General features: G+C 32.7%; 2 protein-coding genes across 2 annotated transcripts; both read left to right on the top strand.

The window, feature by feature from the left end:
* The first annotated feature begins 11,787 nt into the window (after positions 1-11,787).
* LOC112706008 (wall-associated receptor kinase 3) lies at positions 11,788-15,362 on the top strand. Its single transcript, XM_072200138.1, has 5 exons — positions 11,788-12,283; positions 12,681-13,166; positions 13,535-13,717; positions 13,807-14,253; positions 14,434-15,362. The coding sequence occupies exons 1-5, from the start codon at positions 11,788-11,790 to the stop codon at positions 14,985-14,987; spliced, it is 2,166 nt and encodes a 721-aa protein (XP_072056239.1). The 3' UTR covers positions 14,988-15,362.
* A 4,555-nt stretch (positions 15,363-19,917) lies between these two features.
* Positions 19,918-24,535, top strand: LOC112706010 (wall-associated receptor kinase 5-like). Its single transcript, XM_029288703.2, has 3 exons — positions 19,918-20,746; positions 21,983-22,167; positions 23,269-24,535. The coding sequence occupies exons 1-3, from the start codon at positions 20,052-20,054 to the stop codon at positions 24,450-24,452; spliced, it is 2,064 nt and encodes a 687-aa protein (XP_029144536.1). The 5' UTR covers positions 19,918-20,051; the 3' UTR covers positions 24,453-24,535.
* The last annotated feature ends 718 nt before the right edge of the window (positions 24,536-25,253 follow it).

Raw genomic sequence — 25,253 nt, 5'->3', positions numbered from 1 at the left:
TATTTTTTTAATAAATATGTGTAGTATATAATAATATAATAATATAATAAATATAAACTAATTAATAAAATATTAAAATTTAAAAATAATAATTATTTTTATAAAAACAAAATAAAAGTATTTATAATAAAAAAATTAAATTTTATATAATTATTTAATTATACCGGATTAATTGGTTTGATCAATAATTTATCGATTAAATTAGTAATCTAGTAATCTAATAATCTGACCGATTCGACCATCAATTCAATTCTGACAACTATCGTAGACACAGTTTAATTTTAAGAAAATTTTTTTCACTTTTATCCAGTTACATTTTCATTATTCCATAACTGTCTTTTCTATTCTCGGTATTACTTAACCCTAATTCCGAAAACTCTGCCTCTCTTCATATGCAAGAGAAACTATTCATCCCCGTGAAGACAACCACTACTTTTTCAACCCAGTAAAAAAAAAAAAACCCAATCATATTTCATGGGTTCATTTTCCATGACCTTGTTTAACTCAAAAACTTCTTATTCAAAGAATGTTCCTTCATTCCTAACCCAATGTTCACGTTTTCTAAGGCTTATTTTTCATGAAACATGTTTGCATTTTAATTACATCTTTAATATTTTGGATTTTAAAGGAGTAAGAGAGTATAAAACAAAACCTAAAAGAGGTATTCATCAATTGTGTTCTCCTTGTTTAGAGGTGTCTTTTTTCTTTTTGTTTCTTTTTTTTTTTTTTTTTTGATGAGGAATAACAAACTCACAAAAGTCTCACAAAATGGAACGTGAGCATCAAGGTAACAAACACGTTCATTGAACATATCATAAACATCAAAAAAGGAAAAAAAAATTGCTAGCATCATCAAAATAAACACATACATATAGTTATGGTGGATATCATATTAACAACTTAATTGACAGTTGATAAATCTTCTTCTTATTGTATGATCCTTTTAATCTTTAAAAGAATAAAAACATCTTTTACATTATATTTTAGTTTTATTCTTGTCAATCTAAACATAATACGAAACTTTTATTTTGATATCCTGTATATGATTGCCAAATACAATTCACAGATATAAACTTTTAGTGTCTCTAACTCTCTATGTCAATGTTTTATGTTCTGTTCTACAAACAAAATGCACCCTTATGAATGGTAGAGAATGACCATGTAGTCCATGTACTATAGGTGGATTATTGCATGAGGAGAAAAAGAATATAACGTCAATTTTTTCTTTTTTTTTTTGGGGGTCAGTTTTGTTAATTTAAAAAGGCCAGCTTACTCTGTTATGTGCTCAAAAGGGAAGAAGCAGGGAAATCCTTATTTTTTACTTCTTGGGCCTAAGACTGTGTTCATTCCCAAAGACACCAGAAAAGTACTATTGTTACTCATTTGTCCACAAGGCCTAATCAAAGTCAATAGCGTATTTCTAGACAAAAACGAAAACGTGAATTTTTATGGACAAAGGTTAAGACTATAGGACTTATCGACCAAAAGAAAAAAAAAAGGACCGTAGGACTCGTGTTATAGGCTATTAACAGACAGCAGAATTGTAGCCATAATTATTAGAACCAAACTGGTAATAGAGATGGCAAAAACTTCCACTGGGGTGCGCATCCGGTCCGCCAGAGACGAATACAAAGAGGGTTTTCTACTTGCGGAAACAGGAGACAGGGCCCCGTATAATAAACGGGACGAGGCAGGGATAGAGGTCCCCGCCCCGTGGAGATCCGTTTATGTAAAAACCCGTTTATGTAAAAAGATTAAAATACCCCTTAATATATATATATATATATATATATATATATATATATATATATATATATATATATATATATATATATATATATATATATGAGGAGAGGTGGAAAATTCTAGCCATTACCATCACAATTCACAAACTCTAAATCCCTCATCAAGTCTGAACTCTGAAGTCTCAAACCCCATCCTCTTGCTGACTCGCCCTGTCCTCTTCCTCTCAGAGCGGCTGAACCACGCACGGATGGCCACCTCGCACCCCCTCAGTCCCTCTCCCTCACCGCCACCTCCCAGTCTCTCACACACTGTGGATCTCAGTCAAGTCATCGTCACGTCACGCACACCAGCGCACTGCACCAAGGAGTCCGACATCTTCGCCAATCGCCATCATCGCGTTTTCTCGTGGTCGCGTGTTCGTCTGCGTCATCTCGTCGCGTCTTCTCGTGTTCGCCATCGTTGCGTCTTCTCGTCGTCGCCTCTTCACCGGTCGTCGCACCTTCGACAGTCATTGCCTCTTCGCCGGCCGTCGCATCTTCTCCGTCGGGTAAGTCACAAAACTCTGAAATCTTCATTGTTTGCTTTGATTTTGAAGGATTTGTTATAATTTATGTGATTTAGGTTAAGTATAATTTATATTTCTAATGTTGAATGGTTTATTCTGGATTTTATCATTCTGAAATTTTCATTATTTACTTTGATTTTGAATTTCTGATGCTGAATTGTTGATTCTGGTTTTCTATGATTATGAAATTTTCATTATTTATTTTGATTTTGAAGTATTTGTTATAATTTATATTTCTGATGTTGAATTGTTGATTCTGATTCCGATGATTCTAAAATTTTTATTATTTACTTTGATTTTGAAGGATTTATTATAATTTTTTTGAGTTAGGTTAAGTATAATTTATATTTCTGATGCTAAATTATTGATTCTAGTTTCTATGATTATGAAATTCTTATTATTTTACTTTGATTTTGAATTTATGATGTTAAATAGTTGATTCTGGTTTCTATGATTATGAAATTTTTATTATTTATTTTTATTTTGAAGCATTTGTTATGATTTATAATTCTGATGCTGATTTTGAAATTTATGTTTATGTTTATTCTGAAATTTATGTGTTCATGTGATTTTAGAAAATGCCTTTTTCTGATGCATTGAGTAATACTCTTGAGAAAAGTACTCAATCGGAAGAACCTATAGCCACTAATGTTCAAACTACTCAAGAGACTCGTCAATCTCAACCTCAAGAACCTCCAACCGATACGACAACTACCAATGAAGGAACAACAACGTCTACAAGTGGTGTTCGAAAGAGGAAGTTAACCTCTGAAGTGTGGAATCACTTCAAGATTGTCGAAATCAAGAAAAAATTGAAGGTTGAATGCAATTATTGCAAATTGACGCTACTTGGTGACCCAAAAAAAGGATTTCGCACTTGCCTGATCACTTCAAAATGTGCAAGCTTCGTACCACTAGAGATATAAGACAATGTATGATGAAGACAACTCCAACAACTAGTGGGAAAACAGTTGTGGTTGGTGCATATACATTTGACCAAGAAAATGCAAGGAAAGAGTTATCTATCATAGTTTATCTTCACGAGTATCCGCTATCTATTATGGATCACATTGGCTTTCGACGATTTTGCAATGCTTTATAACCTCTCTTTAAGGTGATTACTCGCAACACTTTGAAGAGTGGCATCTTGAAGCTCTACAATGATAAGAGATCTAAGACAATGAATGTCCTTGAGCGAAATAAAAGACGAGTTGCAATTACGACTGATATGTGGACAGCAAGCAACTAAAACAAAGGTTATATGGCTATCACGACTCATTATATTGATGATTCTTGAAAATTGCAAAGTCGTCTTGTGAGGTAATAATATTAAATATTTAATTTTGTTTTTGCAATTTGTGAAATGTTTATAATTGGAATACTTCTAATATTCTTTTTTGTACCAAATTATCATTATAGGTTTATATATGTGTCGGTTCCCCACACGGCTAAGGTACTTTCAGAGGTTCTTGTGGATTGTTTGATGGATTGAAATATTAATAGGAATGTATCTACTTTGACTATTGATAATTGCAGTACTAATAACGTTATGATTGAGAATACTTTCATTTTTTTTCAATTTTTATTAGTTTTTTTTTAAATCTACGGTTATCTGCAGAGACCCAGGTCCCCAGCGGATATAAGGTCTTCGTTACCCGTTGCGGGGACAGAGGCAGATATTGGGGACGGGGGCATGTCCCTGCCTCCGTGGGAACCTGTTGCCATTCTTAACCGATATACAATCCGATCAGACTATTGGATTACCGAATCACTGATTCAACCAATGAGTCACAGATTGAACCAGTTGACTCGATTATAATTAAATAATTATATAAAATTTAATTTCTTCTATACTAAATTAACTTACTTTAATATTTTAATAATTTAATAATTAATTATATTAATCAAATATATGTTGAAAAAGAGTTAATATTAATAAATATTATATAGAGTAAAGGACATTTTCGTCCCTGACCTTTTTTTCGTGGACATTTTCGTTCTCAAGCAACGGAAAATACATTAAAACCCCTGACCCCTGAAAAACGTGGATATTTATGTCCTTCCATTGAATGCAGCCGTTTGCATTGGATGGAAAAGGCTGAGCTAGCAGAGGTGGCGATGAGGTGGCACGTAACGGAGGCCAGGTGGCATGAAACTTTTCGTAACAGGACATATAAGTCCCTGGAGATGAAAACGATATCGTTTCGTCTCCTCCCCCAATCTTTCAAATTTGTCTTCTCCAATCTCTCGTCTGTACAGAAACGGTGAAGTGGGTGTTGTGGGGAGTGGGGGCAGAAAGGAAGTTCTTCCTTCCATGGCATCTGAAGAGGTATCATCAAGCTGGAAAAGAGGTGGAGGTCAGGTGGCTTGAGCTCGCATCCTAAGGAGAAGGACGGCAAACATGGAGTCTTACCAAAGTGCTTCTGTGGAGAAAACGCAGTCCTTTTCATGTCGAAGACGCGAAGCAATCCGGACAGATTATTTCTGGGCTGTCCTTTTTACAAGGTATGGTAACGAAATGTAATCCAAGTGTGGTTGAAGATGTGTTAGGGTTACTAGTTTTTAGTTCTTGAATTATGTGGGTTGACATGCCGCAGGCAAGACAACCCTATAGCAAATTTTTTTTGTGGCTTGATGAGTACGTTGCTAGACTAGGATTGACAGAAACAAAGTATATGGAAGAGAAGGATTTTGTCGATGTAGAAGATTATCACAGGCAGCAGGACATGGAAATGAGGATCAGCTGCTTGGAGAAGAGGATATTAGCTCTAGAGATAAAAAGAAAGCCAATAAGATGGTGTATCTGTGTCATTGTTATTGTGTTTATTTTTGCTGTTCTAAGTTGTAAGAGTTGATAAAGGAATAAAAAAGTGTGTTGTATTGTTGCAGCAATTATCAAAATTCAGTGTCATTTATATGAATGATTGTATTGCCCTGTACGTGTTGTGTAAGGTGTGGACGAAATTAAAGTTGTTTCCTTAATAGATAACATACCATTGCATTAGTGATAAAAAAAACTGGTTTAGTTAACATTCATGTTCATCTGACCTACAAAGGGTGTTCAAAAAGAATTAGTCTTCACAAAGGGTGTTCAAAAACCATTACATAGACAAAGGGTGTTCAAAAAATATTACATAGACAAAGGCATTCAACAACAATTACATAGACAAAAAGTTATCACAAAAGCACTTAATGATAGTAGTCTTCACTCTTTCGAGTTGTTTGTTTTTGGAGAAGTTGGCAAATTTGGGGGTGAAGCTTCTTGATTCGGAGCTGCAGATGGGATGGTAGATGGAGTTGGCTATTGTGTATTAGGATGGATTGTGGAGGCAGCGATTGGAGTCGGCGGCCTGAAGATCTTTTGCTTTGGTCTGAACCTGGATTGTTATGGGCGAGCTGTGTCATTGGCTTTCCCTGGAGGTTTAAATGGACGGCCTATAGTTGGGGCTGGTGGCCTAGTTTGAGTAGTTGTTGGCCCTAGAGGTGAAATGACAAGTGTGGATCTTGTCACCATTGTTGGAGCTGGTGGCATAGGTAGATTGCATGGGGCAGGTGATTCCACAACAGTGGGGTTTAGGGAGCTGCCTGGTTGGCTGCTGGATGCATCCTGAAAATATGCATGTAAGATGTGAACAGAATAATACTATTAAGACAGATTAGTCCCTAAGCATAATAGCACTAATACAAAATAGTCCCTAGTCATAGCAGTAATAAGACAGATTAATCCTTCATTATTTCCATACTAAGACAGATTAATCCCTAACCATAATTGTACTAATGCAAAATAGTCCCTATAATACAAGATTCCACCGTATGGTTCTTACCTCTGAACCTGGAGCAGATTGTGACAGTGGAAGCACAATCAGTGACTGGGAGTTGGTAGCTACTTTCTTCCTAGGGCACCTTGTCTTCAGCTTCTAGTTTGGGTTGGAAGGAGCTCCTTTACATGTTTTGTAGTTGTGGCCCTTCTCGCTACACTTGCTGCAGGATACAACGAATGACCTCTTCAGTTTTTCTTCTTGCATGAGTGGCTCAGCTGGATCCTTTTGCCTATTATGAACCTTTGGCTGTCCAATTGGCCTTTTGATAATAGGTGGGTTTGGTTTCGAGAACTCAGTTCCTACCCAAAATTCAGGACTTGGAACAGGCTTAATACAGTGTGCATACGTCCTCCTGATGGACTCCATGCATAGCCAAAGGTGAACATAGTCTTGAGGTGTGTTATGTCTCTTCCTAATGGCAGCAAATACATGTAAATAGGACATGCCTGAGGTAATGCAGCGAAGGTGAGTAATATAACCAAAATAACAGTAAAGGGGATTCAAATCAAAATAACAAAGAAACTGAACCAAGTATTGTACAAGAGTTACTAGTCAGTTGCCATCGATTGCATGAGCAAGTGTGCCTAATGAGGTCCACATCCACCTTGGTTGCTTTGCGAGATACCTCAAACCTCTTTCGTTCATTGACATCCATTTTTCAATCTTCTTACTTAGCCAGTGTTGATCAGCAGCGTTGCTGCCTAAATCCCTCGCACAAGTGTGTTCTGGATGGTAAGTCTTGACTTGATAACACTGCAGGCTTTTGTTGTATGACAATTGCACCAAGTAAGGATACTCCTTATCCCCACACCCCACTCTCACTCTCTCTTTGTCATTTTTTATCCATTTCACTTCCCGACCCTCAGCAATGAAAGAATCTTTAACTACCTCATTGAACCTGTCCACAGTAGCAAATCTAGTTCTTAGCTCAAACCTGCCCTCACCATGAGCATACTTGTCATCAAACTCTAGAAAATTTTCACCTCTGTCTTCATCATCAGATGATATGGGAGTATGTAAGTCTTCAGACTCATACTTAAACATGATCTCCTCCACCTCCGTGGGGAGCTCACTGACATAAAACCCACCCCGACTGCATAATCTGGCTTGACATCAGGTCCTTAATCCCCTGTTTCACCACGTGCATCAGTTCCATTCCCACTGCCTTCCCCTCTTTCATTAACCCTTGTGCCAAATTGTCTTTTCTTTTTCCCTTGCTTCTTCGGTGTAACTACCTTCTTCCTTGGAGTAACAACCTTCTTCTTCGGTGTAACTACTTTCTTCTTCGGCGTAAGGACCTTCTTCTTACCCTTGACACCTCTTTTCCTCTTCCCAGCAGTGACCCCACCATTGCTGTCACTCTCACTACTATCACTCTTAGTTCCAGCCGATGGAGGTTTGTACAAGATATCCTCCATGCTTTCGTACCCGTCATCAGATGAAGAGGAAGAATTCAGTTCCTCTGCAGTTTCATCCACTTCCCCTGCAGTATCTCTGTCCTGGACAGCTTCCTCAACAACCTTCAGCTCGTCGACAGGATGGTCAAAGTATATATGGAACTCACCTCACCCTGGGTGCTTCTTTAGATTCTCTCGCATTGAGTTGATCCCTGCATCCCCAGTCAATATGTTCATCCCGGATTCAAAGTCAATGCTTGATAGATCATACCAGTATACTGCCTTGTATGACTGGTAGCCCAAACCCTTAAATAGTGTCACCAAGTCTCCGAAATTAACAAAATCTATGTCCATCTCAGGGAACCTCTCCTCCTTTCTATTTTGATAAACCATTTTTCCACCAACTCCTCTTACGAAATTCCCTCCATGATGAAAGACCGGAACCACAAACACATCAACCATCTGAAATTAACCAGTGCATAACTAGGATTAAAAATAGGAAACAACACAACATATGAATGAAACTACATTGTCCGAACACAATCCCTCCCCCTAATCCTCCACAGGATGCAATACACCACTTTTTCACATTCTTTCTTACACTGTAAACATGTAAAGACATTGCCTTCCTAGTTAAGCATCGCAATCTTACCTTGTGCTAAAGACACCAGCCACGACCTCAGACCAAGCTTCTCCTCAGCTTCTGCCACCAACTTCAACCCCTGGCCTTTTGCTTTTCTACGTGTTGTATTTTTTGGAGGGAGAAACATAGACGAAGGAGTTTGATCGTCTTTAGCTTAGGATTTTCTGTAATTCTCTCACTCAAGTGTGGGTCTTCTAGGTATTGTATATGGGGATTCAACTGCGTTTGGAGAGGAGGAGACGAAACGGCGTCGTTTTCATCTCCAGGGACTTATATATCCTGTTACGAAAAGCTCCATGCCACCTGGCCTCCGTTACGTGCCACCTCATCGCCACATCTGCCAGTTCAGCCTTTTTCGTCTAGTGCAAACAGCTGCATTCAACGGAAGGACATAAATGTCCACGTTTTTCAGGGGTCAGGAGCTTTAATGTATTTTCCGTTGCTTGAGGACGAAAATATCCACACAAAAAAATGTCAGGGACGAAAATGTCATTTACTCTGTTATATAATTATCAATAATAAAAATATGATATAATTAATAAAAATATTTTTATTTATCTTTTTAATTTAGAGATATTTAACAACATTTGATATTTTTTTAATAATGATGTAAAATAAAAAATAATTAATTTAAGTAAGAAAATATAAAATAAAATATTCAATTAAATTAAATATAAAAACTACTCATTAGAATAAAGAGACAAAAGGATAAAGAGATTTTAAATTTTGTATGATTAAAAGAGTTAATAAGATAAAATTATTAATTAGGATGTCTAATAAGTTATAATATATTTATAAAAAGGCATCTATTTTATTGAAGAGCATCTTAGCCCAGTGGTTGTAAGGCTTTTTATGTTCTGGCAGGTTCAGGCCAATTTTATCCGCAGTTCAAACTAATTTTGACTGAATTTTTTGAATTTGACAGGTTCGTTTATTTGTACAGTTTGAATGTTAGTTCAGACCGATTAAAAGTCTGGTTTACTGGATTTTCGATCAAATCGGTCGATCCGGTTTGAATTTAATAATTATGATTGTAGCAATATCTATTCTACGTTCGTTTTTTGGAGACTGGAATTGAGATTGAGAGATTAGAACTGAGTATTGTATTTGGTGATCAGAAATTAAAACTAAAATTTCAGTTTCGAAATACAATTTACAATTTCAATCCTTTTAATACTTTTAGAAAAAGTGAAAATATAAAAAATTGAAATTTTTAGAGATGGAGACTGAATTTTTTTTTATTTCTTTTCAAAAATAGTCTTATTTAACTTTTAAAAAATTTACTACTCAATTATATTTATTTTAAATCAAACACAAGAGACTTAATTTAATTTTTAATTTAATTTATCTCTCTCAATTTCTATTTTTCTAATTTTTGTCTATTTTTCAAACATAATCTTAGAATTAGATCAGATGTGAAAACTATCAATGTAAAACTAATCATCTCGTTGCCAAAGTTGTCTGGACCTTCATCAAGGATTGTTCCTCTTGATAAAATTCAATTAATCATTTTGGTAAATAAATGGCTAATGTCCATGTTGTCTGGACCTTCATCAAGGATTGTTCTTCTTGATAAAATTCAATTAATCATTTTGGTAAATAAATGGCTAATGTGCATGAAACGTTCTTTTAAAAAATATATTACTATCTATTAAATTTTGACTTGTTACAAAATTCAATTATGATAGAATTGGATGTTGACTAACTCATAAATTGAGTCAAAAAGATTTAGGACAAAATCAGTTGATCATGCGTGGTTAAAATTTTGACGGAGTAAAACCCTAACCATAAGAAAATAGAACTTCAATTATAAAATGAATTGAGTCAAGAAAGATCTGGGTCAAAGTTTAATAATTACACGTGATTTTATCTAGAAGCACTAATATAGAATGTGAGACTTGAAAACTAAGGTATAAACAAAGACATGGGATGTCTACCTTGAAAAACAAAGTCCTTCGCAGTCAAGGCAAGATCATCCATTGTGAAAACTTGAGATAAAAAAAAGAAGAAATTAAATCGTAGCAGGAGAGAAGTATTATGTAGTCTACTTCTTATGCTCTATAAATAAAAAAAATTTAGAAGAGTTTAAGAACTTGAATCTAAACACTTCACTATTACACAAAATTCTACAAATTTTCAATCATACTAACACAACAGAAACTAATGAAATACAAATATATATGAGTATCTAGAATCCACTTTCTATTTGTTTCCTTTATTTTCTTTTATTTTTAATTTATTTTATTTGCATTTTCTTTCTTTTCAAGTATTTTAATTTCCTTTAGACTTCAATTCATTTGCTGTTTTATTTAAAGTTTTCGTTTATTTATCAACTTTTCATTCGTTTCGCTTTCATGTTTTTACGTTATTTTATTTTTATTCATTTTTTTTCAAACATTTTATTTCTAAGTTTTACTTCTTTTCTTATTCATTGTTATAATTTGTCATAGTATTTTGATACGGTTTATTTCGACATAAATATTAAATAATTTTTGGATCGAGTTTATTTTTTAAAAAAAATTATATTTGCTCTCTAAACTAAAATTTTAATACAAATTTAATTTGATATTCTATCAAAAATGAAGTAAAACAGTGCCAAAATAAAATATGAAGGAATTTGCCTGTCTTTTTGTGTCATTCCTGAATTGAGGCCTTGAGATTCAAATTCGGATAATGCAGTCAGATCAGTCCATGTTTTTTTTTTCTAGTTTTAATTTAATTAATTTTTTATTTTATTTTTGTTTAGAGTAGGTCAGTGGTGGCTCTAGCTAGAATCATAGTCAATAATATACCGCAGCTAGCTTGAAATTATTTAGATATTGAAATTAGAAGACAAAAAGGTAACGACCGAACAACAAAAAGGAAAGGAAAGTGAGAGTATGGTGCATGATTATTCAATTTTCTATATATGAAATGTGAATGCACATCAACTTTGTTTTCCTGTGTCATTTTATTATTAACAAGTGGAATATAAAAAGAAAAAGTATACGAACCAATTCTAAATCAGTCAAAAATGAAATAACTTAATTAATTATAAATATAATAATTAGTTTTATTTATTTATAATTTAAAATATTAGTTATTAAATATTTTATCACATTTAAATTAAGAGAAGATACATTTATTATTATTGCAATGTGAATTACAGAATTAGCTTCTATCTTTACACCCTTCTTTCTTCTTTAAATACCTAAAACATGATAAATCAGAAAACAGATTCAAAACTATCAAATTTACAAATAAAAAAATATTCTAATGCCTACTATAAGCACCATCTATGTAAAAGTTTTGAATTCACCCAGAGATATTTAACGAATTTTTTGCCGGAACCATCTTAATTTTCTAGCATTATTGATATAAAAATTATATATGTTCTCACAATTCATTTATAAGTAGTTGAAAATTGGGAATGAATTTTTTTAATTTTTTGTTTAATTATTAAATAAAATAATAAAAAATTATATTTTATTAAATAATTAAAAAAAACTATACTGTATTAAAATATTTTATTTTATTTTTTAATACCACCCGTGATCAAATATTGAAGAATGATTGGCAAGTTGGTGATCAAGTTGGCAAAAAGACACGTAAGACTCCCAAGAACCAAGAACTAGCATGTGTGATATGAACGGTCAAACATCCTTTACAGAAATATTATTGCAATCTCTTTATGTATTTATAAATGAAATCCGTAATGAACGATCTGAAAACAAAATGATGGAATGCATGGCTGTGCACTCATCAAAGCAGCATCATTCTCTTCTGTTGTTACTTCTACTAGTACTTGTTGTAGGGATCCTTTTGGAAGAAGCTAATGCAGAAGAATGCAAAAGAAAATGTGGGTCCCTTAGTATTCCGTTCCCTTTCGGCACCACGGAGGATTGTTCGCTGGACGCTTCTTTTCTGATTGATTGCAAGAGCAAGAAGAACACTCCATACTTGCCGCAAACTAACTTAACTGTGCAGAGCATCTCCCTCAACGGCCAACTCCGCGTTTCTTTTCCGGTAGCCAGTTTTTGTTACACCCGCAACGGTACCAACCAAACTAATCAGCAACACAACCTCACATATTTCACCGTTTCACCCACTCACAACAAGCTCTTTGTTGTTGGTAAGTACGTAGTAAACAAAGGGAGTAATGTCTTTAAGATAACCAAAGCTCTTTGTTCCACCCACTCAAATATTCAATAAGGAAAAATATAGGTAACCAATAATATTGGTAAATAATGTGAACAATAGATATATAGGATGTTCATTATACTAGGTGTGCGAATGGTTATTCTAATATTAAGATTTAAATGAATAATTTGGAGGTGTAGTGTGTTTTTATTTTATTAGTAGTTATTCATGTTGATAAAAAAAAGTGATTGGTTACCTAGCATTACCCATTCAATAATGCATGCGGTAGTAATCTCTTTTAGAAATTAACTTATACACAAAAAGTGGTTCAAATATTATGGTGTTATAAATAATGTGGTATGTTATTGAATATTTGTAATTTTGTATAGGTTGTAATACAATTGGAGCAGTGAATGCATATGATTCAGAGGGTAAGAAGTACTTCACAGGGTGCTTGGCATTGTGCAACACGCCCGACTATGCAACCAACGGGACGTGCACGGGAGTCGGTTGTTGCGAGATCCCGATCATGGCGGCGCAAGAGCTATCTAGCATGTTTTATGTTTCTCTCCGTGCCTTCACTAGCAACAGCTATGTCAGCAGTTTCAACCCCTGCAGTTATTCTTTTGTGGCGGAAGACGGAGCCTACAAGTTCTCCTCCGCGGATCTTGCCAAGTTCCACCATGCCACGTTTCCAACGGTGCTGGATTGGAGTGTGGGAAACCTGACTTGCCAACAAGCCAAGAAGAACAAGAATCATGATTTTGCGTGTAAGGCTGAGAATAGTGAATGTGTCAATGCAAAGGAACATGGTTATCTATGCAATTGCTCTGCTGGTTTTAATGGAAATCCTTATGTCCTTAATGGTTGCCAAGGTAATGTTGCATTCTTTCTTACTTGTCTTTTCATTTGTTAAATTCACACTTTTGATTTGAATAAAAGAACATGTACAAGAATATGGTGTTATTTTTAACTATTTTTTATGTATATTTTATATAAATAATTTATTTATTGGCTAATTTTTTATGTTTATGTAACATAGTTATTCGGCATCATCTTATATAAAATTAATGAAAATATTTGACAACAAAAAAAATTAGCTAAAATCAACTAGAATTTATCTTATTTAGCATTAATTAATTGTTGTAACAATTAGTGAATATTAAATAAGACAAATTTTGACATTTTTTTTATCTTTCTAATATTACTATAAAATTAAATTCATATTTTAATGATTCTTTAGATGTCAATGAATGCATGGAATCTAACGATTGCTACATTAAAGCAATTTGCCACAACGTTCCTGGTAGCTATAGCTGCTCCTGTCCAAAAGGTTACATAGGAGATGGCAAAAAATATGGAACACAATGCCGACCCAATTCCAGTTCCAATTCTAGAGCAAAGAACATTTTGATAATTGCATTGAGTGAGTACAGTCTTATCCATGAACACTATGAAAACATTTATCCATGTTATAAAAAATGGCAAATGACTCTGTTTCCACTTATTGTGTAGGTATTAGTGGAGGCGTGATAGCACTACTTGTGGTGAGTTTTTATGTGTATTGGAGAATGAAGGAAAAGAAACTAATCAAACTTAAAGAACATTATTTCCAGCAAAATGGTGGCCTATTGTTACAACAACTCATTGCTAGACAAAGAGAATCAACTGATGAAACAGCTAAAGTTTTCACTGTGGATGAACTCAACAAGGCCACTAACAACTTTGATGAAAACAAGATCCTTGGTAAAGGGGGTCAGGGAACTGTTTATGAAGGACTACTATCAGATAACAAGACTGTAGCAATTAAAAGGTCCAAGATCAGTGACCCAAGTCAAATTGAACAGTTCATCAATGAGGTGGTTGTGCTCTCCCAAATCAACCACAAGAATGTGGTTAAACTTTTGGGCTGCTGTTTAGATGCACAAGTTCCATTGCTTGTTTATGAGTTCATTCCCAATGGTACTATTTCTGAGCATCTTCATAGTCATAACCATTCCTTAAGACTTTCTTGGAAAACAAGATTGAGAATAGCAGCAGAAACTGCTGGGGCTTTAGCTTACTTGCATTCTGTTACTTCTCCTCCAATCATACACAGAGATGTCAAAACTACTAACATACTTCTTGATCATGATCTTGTAGCCAAGGTTTCAGATTTCGGAGCTTCCAGAATTGTTCCACTTGATAAGACACAATTAACCACATTGGTGCAGGGGACATTAGGGTATCTTGATCCTGAATACTTCCAAACAAGTCAACTAACCGAGAAAAGTGATGTGTATAGTTTCGGAGTTGTTCTGGTAGAGTTACTAACAGGACGAAAGGCGCTCTCTTTCGAAATGCCGGAGAATGATAGAAACCTTGCATTGTACTTCATTTCTGCAATGAAAGGAGGGAATTTACTTGACATTGTGGACAACCATGTAATGAATGAGGCAAGGGTTGAGCAAATAATTGAATTTGCTAGTGTTGCAAAACGTTGTTTAAGAGTGATGGGTGAGAGAAGGCCTACAATGAAAGAAGTAGCAATGGAGCTTGAGGGACTTAGAGTTGAGGAGAAGCATAGAGGAGAAAGTGTGAAGTTGTATTCAGAAGAGACAGAGGAGTTGCTTAAATCAACAGTATCTACTTGCATTGTTGAAGATGTTAATAGTAGCATTGGTCAGATTTCAATGTCATTGGGTGGTGGAAGATGATTCTGTATTTGATGATTAGTTTAGGAAAAGTCTAGGGCAGCAATTTTATTGCATTTTTGCCAGCATGTAACCAGCAGAAAAAGGTGAGCCATTGGATGAAATCCCACACCAATCTCACACCATCAAATCATCATTGATGGCTAGTTGATGGCTACCAATCACAAATATTGCTGGCCCTAGCATTGATCGTTAGTTTATTCAACCTTAGCTTGATGCTAATGCATCTTCATATGATTGGTTATGTAACTTAGCTTCTTGTATTTGCCTTTTGCACTTGATATACATGATGATACTGATTATAATTGTTCTTTTTGTGATTAAAGAAACAGCACCATATGTTTGTATATAAATATATATATTGTTTTATTCTCAATATGTATTTTGATTTTAATATATATATTTTGTATGAGTGACTAATTTTTTGTATATGCATAGCATGTTTATATCTTACTAATTTCTATTTCAAAAATTAAAACTTTATTTTGTGAATAAAATATAGAACATAAAACAAATTATTATCTCTGAGATACTGGGTATGAACAAAATCTCCGGTCCAGAAAATGGTACGATGATTACATGCATGTTATATGAGTGAAAAATAATGCATGAGTTATGACTCTCTAATCATGGTTATTAATTAGAACCCCACTACTACAAAGACATGTCGCGTAGAAAGTATAGAGAAGTTTACACACGGCATCTTTCGACTGAAGAAAAGGAAGCTTGTTAAACTCAAGGAACAATTCTTTCAACAAAATGGTGGCTTACTCCTACAACAACAAATTGCAAATTATACTGTTGAAGAATTAAAAAATGCCACAAACAACTTTGACGAATGCAAGATTCTTGGCAAAGGTGATCAGGGAACAGTTTACAAAATTGTAGCGGAAGGTGAAGAACTCTCACATCCAACTCAATTTTAACATAATAAATTAATGGGTCTCTCATCTTATAAACTTCTCACTCTTCCCTAGTTTCTTTGATGTAGGACTAATTTCATACACTCTTCACACTTGCAACATTAACATATTTTTACTTAGACTAATTAAATTATAACATGCTGCATTTTCCTGTTGTAAAGAACAAAAAAAGCTGACAGCATATAAAGCTATGCTTGTGGAGATCTTATACTAGAATAATTACATTCCTTTTAACATAGATATTGGTGCTAAATTATTCATATTGATAATAGATAAGAATCAGTTATTGCTACCAAATTATCTTTACAATAGGAGAAGCTATATTTACTCTGTAGACCCAGATAAATAATAAATCTAAAACAGTATGTGATTCTATGTATTTGTAAACTGCACCCTTTGGCTTTCACAGTTAGGAGAGAGATGAAGCAGGACTTTATTTTTGTTTCAAATATTCAGACCTTTCCATCTGATGATGAATTAGGAAGATTATCTGCTTTCATTGCTGTGGATGTTGTTGTAAACACAGAGTTAGTGCCTCTAGAAGGCGAAGATGAAGGAGAAGGTAGCTTCTTTGGAAGCATTTGGTCCCAGTATTCCTTTGGCAACCTTGATCCTTGTGATGATGATAGAACACAAAATGCAAGCAGAGTGAACACCAATAACTTGTGCCTCCAACAAGAACCTCCTCTTCCTAAAATCGTCATGATGATTATTGATGAGTATTATTACTGAGGAAATTAAATGTTGAGAGCCTTGGCTTATTTCTCTTTGGCTTTAAAAGGAGCCAGAGTTTCGTAGAACTTATGGTAGCAGACATGTTTCAACAATATAAGGAGGCTGCCAACTTGTTTGGTTGGGAAAAGCATGCATTAATGGCAGACACTGAGGAATTTCATAATCCTATATAGTATTAAGGAATGTTCCTTGTTGCTCTATTGTCTCAAAAACTAGCATAGAATGTGATTGAGCATGTGTGTCAGTGATGAGAGGGATAAACTAATAGCACTCTCATAATCTAGGATAGGACCACTTAATAAATATATTTTAATTCTCTAATCTACCTAATGTATTCAATTCTCTATCTTTTATTAATATACATATGTTTGTTGTCGGAAGTATTTGTCACTAATTTAGTCTTACAGAATATTGCATTCCAAGAAAAGATGAAAAGTGTGTGTGACCTTTGGTATATGATAATCAAATCTATATATATATATATATATATCACATTACTTTTCATCTATATTATTTTAGTTCAGTATATCCACTAATTCATGCCAACCCTGGAAACCACATTTAACAATTTTCAACTAAATAATTCGGTCCATCTAGGTTCTAGCTAATAGAGAAAACTTTGGACCCAAGAATATAATGATTATATTCTAAAAATTTCAATAATGCAAAAGAGTGGAGCTAGAGTCTCCTTTTTCATTGGTGTGAGGGTGTCATGTAACTCATAAGCTTAATATGTGGCTAAATTAAACTAGGGAAAAGAAGGTTTGGTACATAAGAGTGAGAGCCCCACGAAGAAAAGTGCCTTTGACGCCACATGCTGTGTTTTCCGACATTGCAGCAGTCAAGAGTGTATTAACTATTATAGCAAAAAAATGTATAATGGCATCAATGGTGCCATTGAAAGATGAGACATTTCTAAAGAATAAGTCATAGTTAATGGCGGCCTATGATTAGTTTAAGCTTTGAGCGCAACATACACTTGTATACATTTAAAATCATATAAAGGTTAGGCCTTTTGAACAAGACATTTTCGATGAGACCCAAGTTGCTTAGAACCGATTATATTCCATGTGGACTAGTAGCCCATTATTGGGATGTGATTATAGTTAGTTGATGACTTAAAAAAACAACAAATGCTTTTATTGGACATGGTGTCTACTTTTTGTGATTATTGGTTTTAGGCTCACAAGCCCATGATCTAAGCCTAGTTGAGCATTTTATCAATAGAGTGGTTTAATTTTGTTTATTATCTTTATTTTATGCTCAATTAGTTTGTCTTGGTCTTGGATGTGGAGTGATCTCTCACTGTCTTTGAATAATCTTCCCCATTTTGTTTTATTACGTACAAGTCTTCGTTATGAGTTCCCACTTCCCAGTCTTAGTCAGCTCCCCTAATTTTAATTTTCAAATAGAATAATACTGTATTGTATATTCAAGTTTTTTTTGTTAATTAAATTTAATTAAATTGGTATAATATAATAAAAATCAGTTATAATTAATATTATTCTAAATTTTATTGTTTAACATAATTGGATTTGGTTCATAAAAAAATTAGATGTATAACTAACATTAATATTTGTTTGGATGTTATTAAATTGATAAAAAAAGATATTTTTTAATAAAAAAGATTTTTTTATTTTTTAACATATTTAATAAATTTCTAGTAGTAAAAGTAAAAATACTAAAAGATACCTTTTTGAAAAATTATAATTTACATCTTTTTAAAAGATTTTTTTAAAAAAAATATTTTTCACATAATAAATAAATAAAAAAGTACTTTTATATGTTTATATCCAAATATAATTGATAAATAAAAATATTTTTTTATAAGATATCCAAACATAAAATTACTTTTACTTTTCTATAATATCTTTTGAAAAAGAATAACTTAAAAAAATATATTTTTTTAAAAGCTCACTCAAATAATCTCTTACTCTTTTAAATATTTGCCTATTTTTTTGTTATTTATTTTTTTAAAAATATTATTTATACATTAAAATTAAAAAAATTCTTGCTCCCAACAATTTTAGTATTTTTTGTCATTTTTTGCCAATATAAATATTAAATAAAAATATTATTTGTATACCAAAATCAGTCACTAAAAACAGTCATTAATATATTTATATATAAATACATGTGTAATTTTATTTATTTTTAACGTGTATTTGTATTCTAACATGTCTTTTATACTAGTGACTGATTTTGGTGTACACATAACATTATTCAATATTAAATTATCATTAACAAATAAATTTTATTAATATATACTACAAATTCTAAAAAATATAGATGTAAATTATATTTATTTATATACACAAAATTTTGATAAATATAAATGTAAATTATATATTTTTATGTGTAATATAAATTATTATTAATTAAATATTAATAAAAAATAATAATATTTATTCGTGATGTAGTATTACTTTTAAAATTAATAGTCAAAATCAATTACTACAAAATTTTTATATTGAAAATAAGTTTTGACGATTCCCTTTTAAGGTCAATAACCATAAATATTTTCTACATATAATACATTTACAACATGATAATTAATATATCATCTAAAACTATAACCTAAAACTATAACTTAAATAACATAATTTTTTCGTACTTATTTTAAAATCGTAAATTCAAATCTTATTCCTAATTAAAAAAAAAAATCTGCAGCGATGTGATTGTATGAAAATTCCCACCCACCCTCCTATTTTGACTGGCAATGGGGTGAAAACAGGCCAGGCCAGGTCAGGCTTTGCTCTTAACAGATCTGACCTGTCATACAGTTGATTGGCCTGAGCCTGACCTGCAGCCTGTTATAGACTCTTTATAAAGTACTAGGCCTGGCCTGTTATTCAGCCTGGCCTAGCCTGAAACCTGTTAAAAGGCCTGATAATTTTTTTTTTACAAAATAAAAAATTATTTAAAAAAATTATTTTTTAATAAAAATTATTATATATAATATGTCATATATTTAATATTTATAAAAAATTTTAAACTTTTAACATATTTAAAATATACAAAAATATTTATAATAAAATATAATAAATTTAAAATATCTCATAATTTTATTAATAATAAATATTTATTTATATATTTAATTATATTTTAACAGGTCCAGACAGGTCTGACAGGTCTATAAGGCTAATTAGTAAGCCTGGGCCTGGCCTATTAATGTATTAAGGCTTTTAAAAGGGCCTGGACCTGTACCTATTTTATAACAGACCAGGTCAGGCCAGGCCAAACACAGGTCAGGCTGCAGCCCCTGGCAGGCCGCCTGGCCTTTTTCCACCGCTAATGGCCACAAATTAAAGAAACGTAGCCGCCCTTTTTATCCATCTTTCTCTGCTTATACATTACATGCTTGCATGATACACCTGAAAAAATCAAAGTGATCATCATCGTCATCATCATGGGTTCACAGCTACATCTGCTGCATCCTATTCTTGTTCTTGTTTGGATTCTTTGTGGTGCAGCAGATGCAGTAACTCAACCGAACTCAAATTGCACAAAACGCTGTGGCCCCCTCGAAATTCCGTTCCCATTTGGCACCGACGAGAGCTGTTCCCTCGACAGCTCCTTCCTCATCTCTTGCAACCACACTTCAACCCCATACTTGACTCACAACAACTCAACCGTGCTGAGCATCTCGCTCGACGGCGAAATGCGCGTCTCAGCAGCAGTAGCTAGAGGCTGCTACGACGTCAACGGCACGCGAATCAACGAAACCAGTTACGATAAGATCTTCAACTTGACACACTTCAGCTTCTCATCGAGTAAAAACAAGCTCACAGTGGTTGGTTGCAACACAATTGGAGAAGTAGTAGGGTATAATGTTATAGAGAGAAGAAACTATGCCACTGGGTGCTTTTCAGTGTGCCTCAGTGTTAATGAAACAACTAGCGGGATCTGCACCGGCGCCGGTTGTTGCCAGAGCCCAATACCGGCGAGTGGCCTATCGGATATCGGTATTGGATCTTATAGTAGTGGTGCTGACAGCTACAACGCCGTTTTTGGCAACATCAACCCCTGCGGCTACGCGTTTGTGGCGGAGGATGGAGCCTACAATTTCTCCTCGGCAGACCTTGTCAACTTCCGCCACCAAAGGTATATGCAAATATAATAAAAGAGTTCATTCCCCGTTTGCTCTCTTACATGCATCTTCATTCTTAACCAAAATCATCATTGACTTTAAATTTCATTGCTAACTAAAATAATTCTTGACTTTTGGAAATAACTAAATTGGCCAACTAATTTATAAATTAAAACTTTTGTCCATTTTTAATTAATTGTCATTAACACAATGAGAAAGTCTAAGGGTAAGTAGATTTTGTAATTTTTAGTCATCAATTAACTATCAATAATGTTTTTAATGGTGTAAAATCATTTAATTTCCTTTTGATGATTAAGTATTGACTAGAATTTAACAAGAATGCTACTTCTTAGCACTCCTCTAACACAATACTAACATAGAACTTAAACTATTAGCATAACATCTTTATTAGTAAAAAGATATATTTAGGATTTTGATATTATAATAGATCAAATAAGTGTTCTAAATTTATTAGTATTCATTTTAGTTAATTAATTTCATTTCAAATTCTGCTAGATAACTAATATCCAATCAGCCAATTTGTCATCAAATGATAATTTTAATTTTTTAAATTGTCATTCATTAGTAATTATTTAAATTTTTAAAAAAATTTAAAAATAATTATTATTAATTATAATTGTTTAAAATTAACAAATTAAAAATTATTTACCTATGTTTTTTATTTTTTATTAATATAAAAACTAAAATGAATTTAATTAACTAATTTGAGTCACTTATTTGATCATATAAATCTTAGCTATGATATTTTATTGTTGGGGATGCCATAATAATATTATAACTTTCTATGTTAGTAATGTTTTAATGGCAGTTGAATTAGAAATGAATAGAAATATACAATTTGTAAATTCAAAAATTAATTTATTTTTAAAAGTTAAAGACTATTTTGATAATTTGACAATTTCAAAAATTAAACTAGACATTATCTCATACTAAAAGTTTTATTTCTTAATAGTTAATAAGCATAAATTAATTTTTAGCTAGTTAATATACTTTTTTTATAGATTTATTTAAATTTAAAATTTAGAATTTATAATATAAAAAATTAATATTTTTTATTTAACTCATATTAACCAAAAAATATTTAACCTTTTAATTAAATACTTTTTGTTAATTTAACAATACATAATTAGATTAAATATATATAGGTATAAGAGTAAATTAAGCATTTATGGAAATTAAATCGATTTAATAATATATTACTATATTAATCTTTTATTTGTGCATGGTAGTTTTCCCGTTGTAGTGGATTGGGCTGTGGGGAATCAGACTTGTGAAGAAGCTCAAAAGAACACTTCAAGCTATGCATGTAGGGCTGATAAAAGTGAATGTTACAATGCAACCAAGGGACTTGGTTATGTTTGCAAATGCTCCACTGGTTTTGGGGGAAATCCTTATCTCGTTGGTGGTTGCCAAGGTAGCTTATTCTTAATTACACCGTATCAATTATTATTCGAGGGTTTAAATTATGGTGGAAATTCAGATTAATTTATGTGAAATTGATAGTTGAAATTGTTAAATAATTTGACATATTTAACTAAATTATTATTTAACAACTTTTGACTATTAACTTCACAACTACACACCTAATTTTTTATCTTAATTATTTTAATAAATGATTTTGTAACAGCACTTGTTTTTTTTTTTTTTTATCTAAAAGAAATAATGATACCTACGTGTTAGTTTCATTTTAGACGTTGATGAATGCATGAACAAGGAATGGAACGATTGCTATAGTAGAGCAATATGCAAGAAGCGTAGCTGGTAACTATACCTGTTCGTGTCCAAAAGGATACCATGGAGATGGGAGAGAAAATGGAACAAAGTGCCGTCGTCAGTCCAGGACACAATTCATTTTAATCATTGCATTGGGTCAGTATACTTTCTTCATCACCTCCAACTTCTATGTTATAGTGATTTTTATTAAGAGAAGAAAATGTCATTTTTTTTATATTAAATATCTTAATTAAACAAACAATATAAATCTTGTTACTTCCGCATAGAAAAAATGTCTCTGAGAGAAAATTGAGAGAAAGTACGTGGAAAATTGATAATTTTTGAGAAATCATTTGTTCTAATAATTTAAGCTGATAAAAAAAATATAAATTGTTATATTTTTAATATTCTCTTTTAAATAAGAATTTCTTTTGAATTTGCTTGATTTTTACAATTTTTTTTTCTTTTTTTACTTGTCTTAAACTATTTTTTTTTTTACTTTTGGAGTTTATGAAGCATCAAATTGTAGACTTTTTAGACATAAAATTCTAATATCATATCACGAAATCACTCATCCCAAAAATTTAAGCAGATATAAGAAATCAATATTAATAGTTATATATCTAATAAATACAACTTAATTTTGTTTTTTTTTTGGGATAAATATTTCAGCACTTTAAATATTCTATAGTTTACTCAAATATCATTATTATATATCTATTTCAATATTTTATAACAATTTACTTCCTTGTACTAAGGTACAATATAATGTGTTTCAAACTTACTTTTGTTCATTGTTCAGGCGTTAGTGTTGGTGTTATAGCACTACTTGTGACAAGCTTCTATGTGTATTGGAGAATGAAGGAAAAGAGGTTAAATAAACTTAAGGAACAGTTCTTTCAACAAAATGGTGGCTTCATCCTACTACAAAAGATTTCAAGACATAGAGGGTCAAAAGAAACAGCTAAACTCTTCACCGTGGAAGAATTAAAGACAGCCACCAACAACTTTGACGAAAGCAAGATCTTAGGCAAAGGGGGTCAAGGAACAGTTTATAGAGGATTACTATCAGACAATAGAACCGTAGCAATTAAAAGATCCAAAATCAGTGGCTCAACCCAAATTGAACAATTCATCAATGAAGTTGTGTTGCTTTCCCAAATCAACCATAGAAACGTGGTTAGACTCTTAGGTTGTTGCTTAGAGACAGAAGTTCCCTTACTTGTTTATGAGTTCATTCCTAATGGTACCATTTTTGAGCATCTTCATGGTCATAACATTAATAATCCACAATCTTTGAAGCTTTCTTGGAAAACAAGATTGAGAATAGCAATAGAAACTGCTGGGGCCTTAGCATACTTGCATTCTGCTATTTCTATACCAATCATACACAGAGACATCAAAACTACTAATATTCTACTTGATGCTAATCTCACGGCAAAGATTTCTGATTTTGGAGCTTCAAAGATTGTTCCTCTAGATCAAACTGAATTAACCACTTTGGTGCAGGGGACACTAGGGTATCTTGACCCTGAATACATGCACACTAGCCAGTTAACTGAGAAAAGTGATGTGTATAGTTTTGGAGTCGTCTTAGCAGAGCTGCTCACGGGAAAGAAGGCGCTCTCTTTCGCCGTGTCGCCGGAGGTTAGAAACCTTGCTATATACGTTGTTTCTTCAATGGAAGAAGGATGTTTAGTTCAGATTGTGGATGAACACATTATAAATGAGGCAAACGTTGAGGATCTTGTGGAATTTGCCAATGTTGCTAAAGAGTGTTTGAGAGTTAAGAGGGAAGAAAGGCCTAGCATGAAAGAAGTTGCAATGCAACTTGAGGGGCTTAGAGGAGTAGTTGGAGAGAAACACCGATTGGAAGAAACTAAAAGCTCGTTGAAAGCATCATCGTCTTCAATCTTGGATGTTGAAAGTTCTAAGTTTATTGATAGCTTAAGTCAGGTTCCTATGTCACTGGCTGGTGGAAGATGATTAATTATTAGATAAATTGTAATTACTAATGTTTACATCTTTACTTAGACTATACAAAATTAATTAAATTGTTTTATGGCATACCGTATTGCGAGTAAATGTATGAATTTTAAATTTTACCAGTCAATTTTATACGAAGATAATTGTTCGAGAGTTTCAATCAATAGAACTTGTGTATTAGTATTACTAAAGAAATGGAAAGAGCCTTAATTTAATTCTCTTTGGCTTTAAACAAGAGCAGGATCTTAAAAGAGTGCTTATGGTAGTAGACATGTTCCAGTAATATAGGGAGGATGCATGCCAAGTTGTTTGGTTGGGGTAAATATGCATCAATGGCAGACAAGCAGGTATTTAATTTGTTGATCCTCATTACTGTCTAATAAGAATAGCATAGAATGTGATTGTGCACGTGTGTCAGTGATGTCACAGGAGGAATAAAATACTAATCACTATTATTGGACCACTACTTAATATAAGTTAATTCAACTAATTTGAGTTGATTAAGTAGTTAACTCACCCATCTACTTAAATAAGTGTTGAGAATTCAATTTTTTTTTTTTGCATGTAACAACTTATTAGCCAATAGTAAATCTTTAAATTGAGTTCAGATCCGTGATATATTAGTTCTTGACCTTATCAGGTTAAAAAATGCTGTAGACAATAAAAAAAATTAATTCTCTAATATAATGTTCTCGATTTTTTTTCTTTTTTTAAATAAGTGTTTTTTTAGATTTATTACAAAATTAATATATTTAAATAAAATAAATCCCAAATAAATATATTAATGTTTAATGAATTTAA

Source organism: Arachis hypogaea, chromosome 8 (genome assembly GCF_003086295.3).
Source record: "Arachis hypogaea cultivar Tifrunner chromosome 8, arahy.Tifrunner.gnm2.J5K5, whole genome shotgun sequence".
NCBI classification, from domain to species: Eukaryota; Viridiplantae; Streptophyta; class Magnoliopsida; order Fabales; family Fabaceae; genus Arachis; species Arachis hypogaea.
Note: the sequence above shows the minus strand (reverse complement) of the source record. Positions and strands in the feature narration are given on the sequence as shown.

What these genes read in the sequence shown, in the direction of transcription:
- LOC112706010 (XM_029288703.2), top strand. Translation starts at nt 20,052, where the DNA reads ATGGGTTCACAGCTACATCTGCTGCATCCTATTCTTGTTCTTGTTTGG. An exon ending in GTCAACTTCCGCCACCAAAG is followed by an intron (nt 20,747 to 21,982) that starts GTATATGCAAAT and finishes TGTGCATGGTAG; the next exon opens with TTTTCCCGTTGTAGTGGATT. An exon ending in TCTCGTTGGTGGTTGCCAAG is followed by an intron (nt 22,168 to 23,268) that starts GTAGCTTATTCT and finishes TTCATTGTTCAG; the next exon opens with GCGTTAGTGTTGGTGTTATA.
- LOC112706008 (XM_072200138.1), top strand. Translation starts at nt 11,788, where the DNA reads ATGTGTGATATGAACGGTCAAACATCCTTTACAGAAATATTATTGCAA. An exon ending in TGTCCTTAATGGTTGCCAAG is followed by an intron (nt 13,167 to 13,534) that starts GTAATGTTGCAT and finishes ATGATTCTTTAG; the next exon opens with ATGTCAATGAATGCATGGAA. An exon ending in TTATGAGTTCATTCCCAATG is followed by an intron (nt 14,254 to 14,433) that starts GTACTATTTCTG and finishes ATGATCTTGTAG; the next exon opens with CCAAGGTTTCAGATTTCGGA.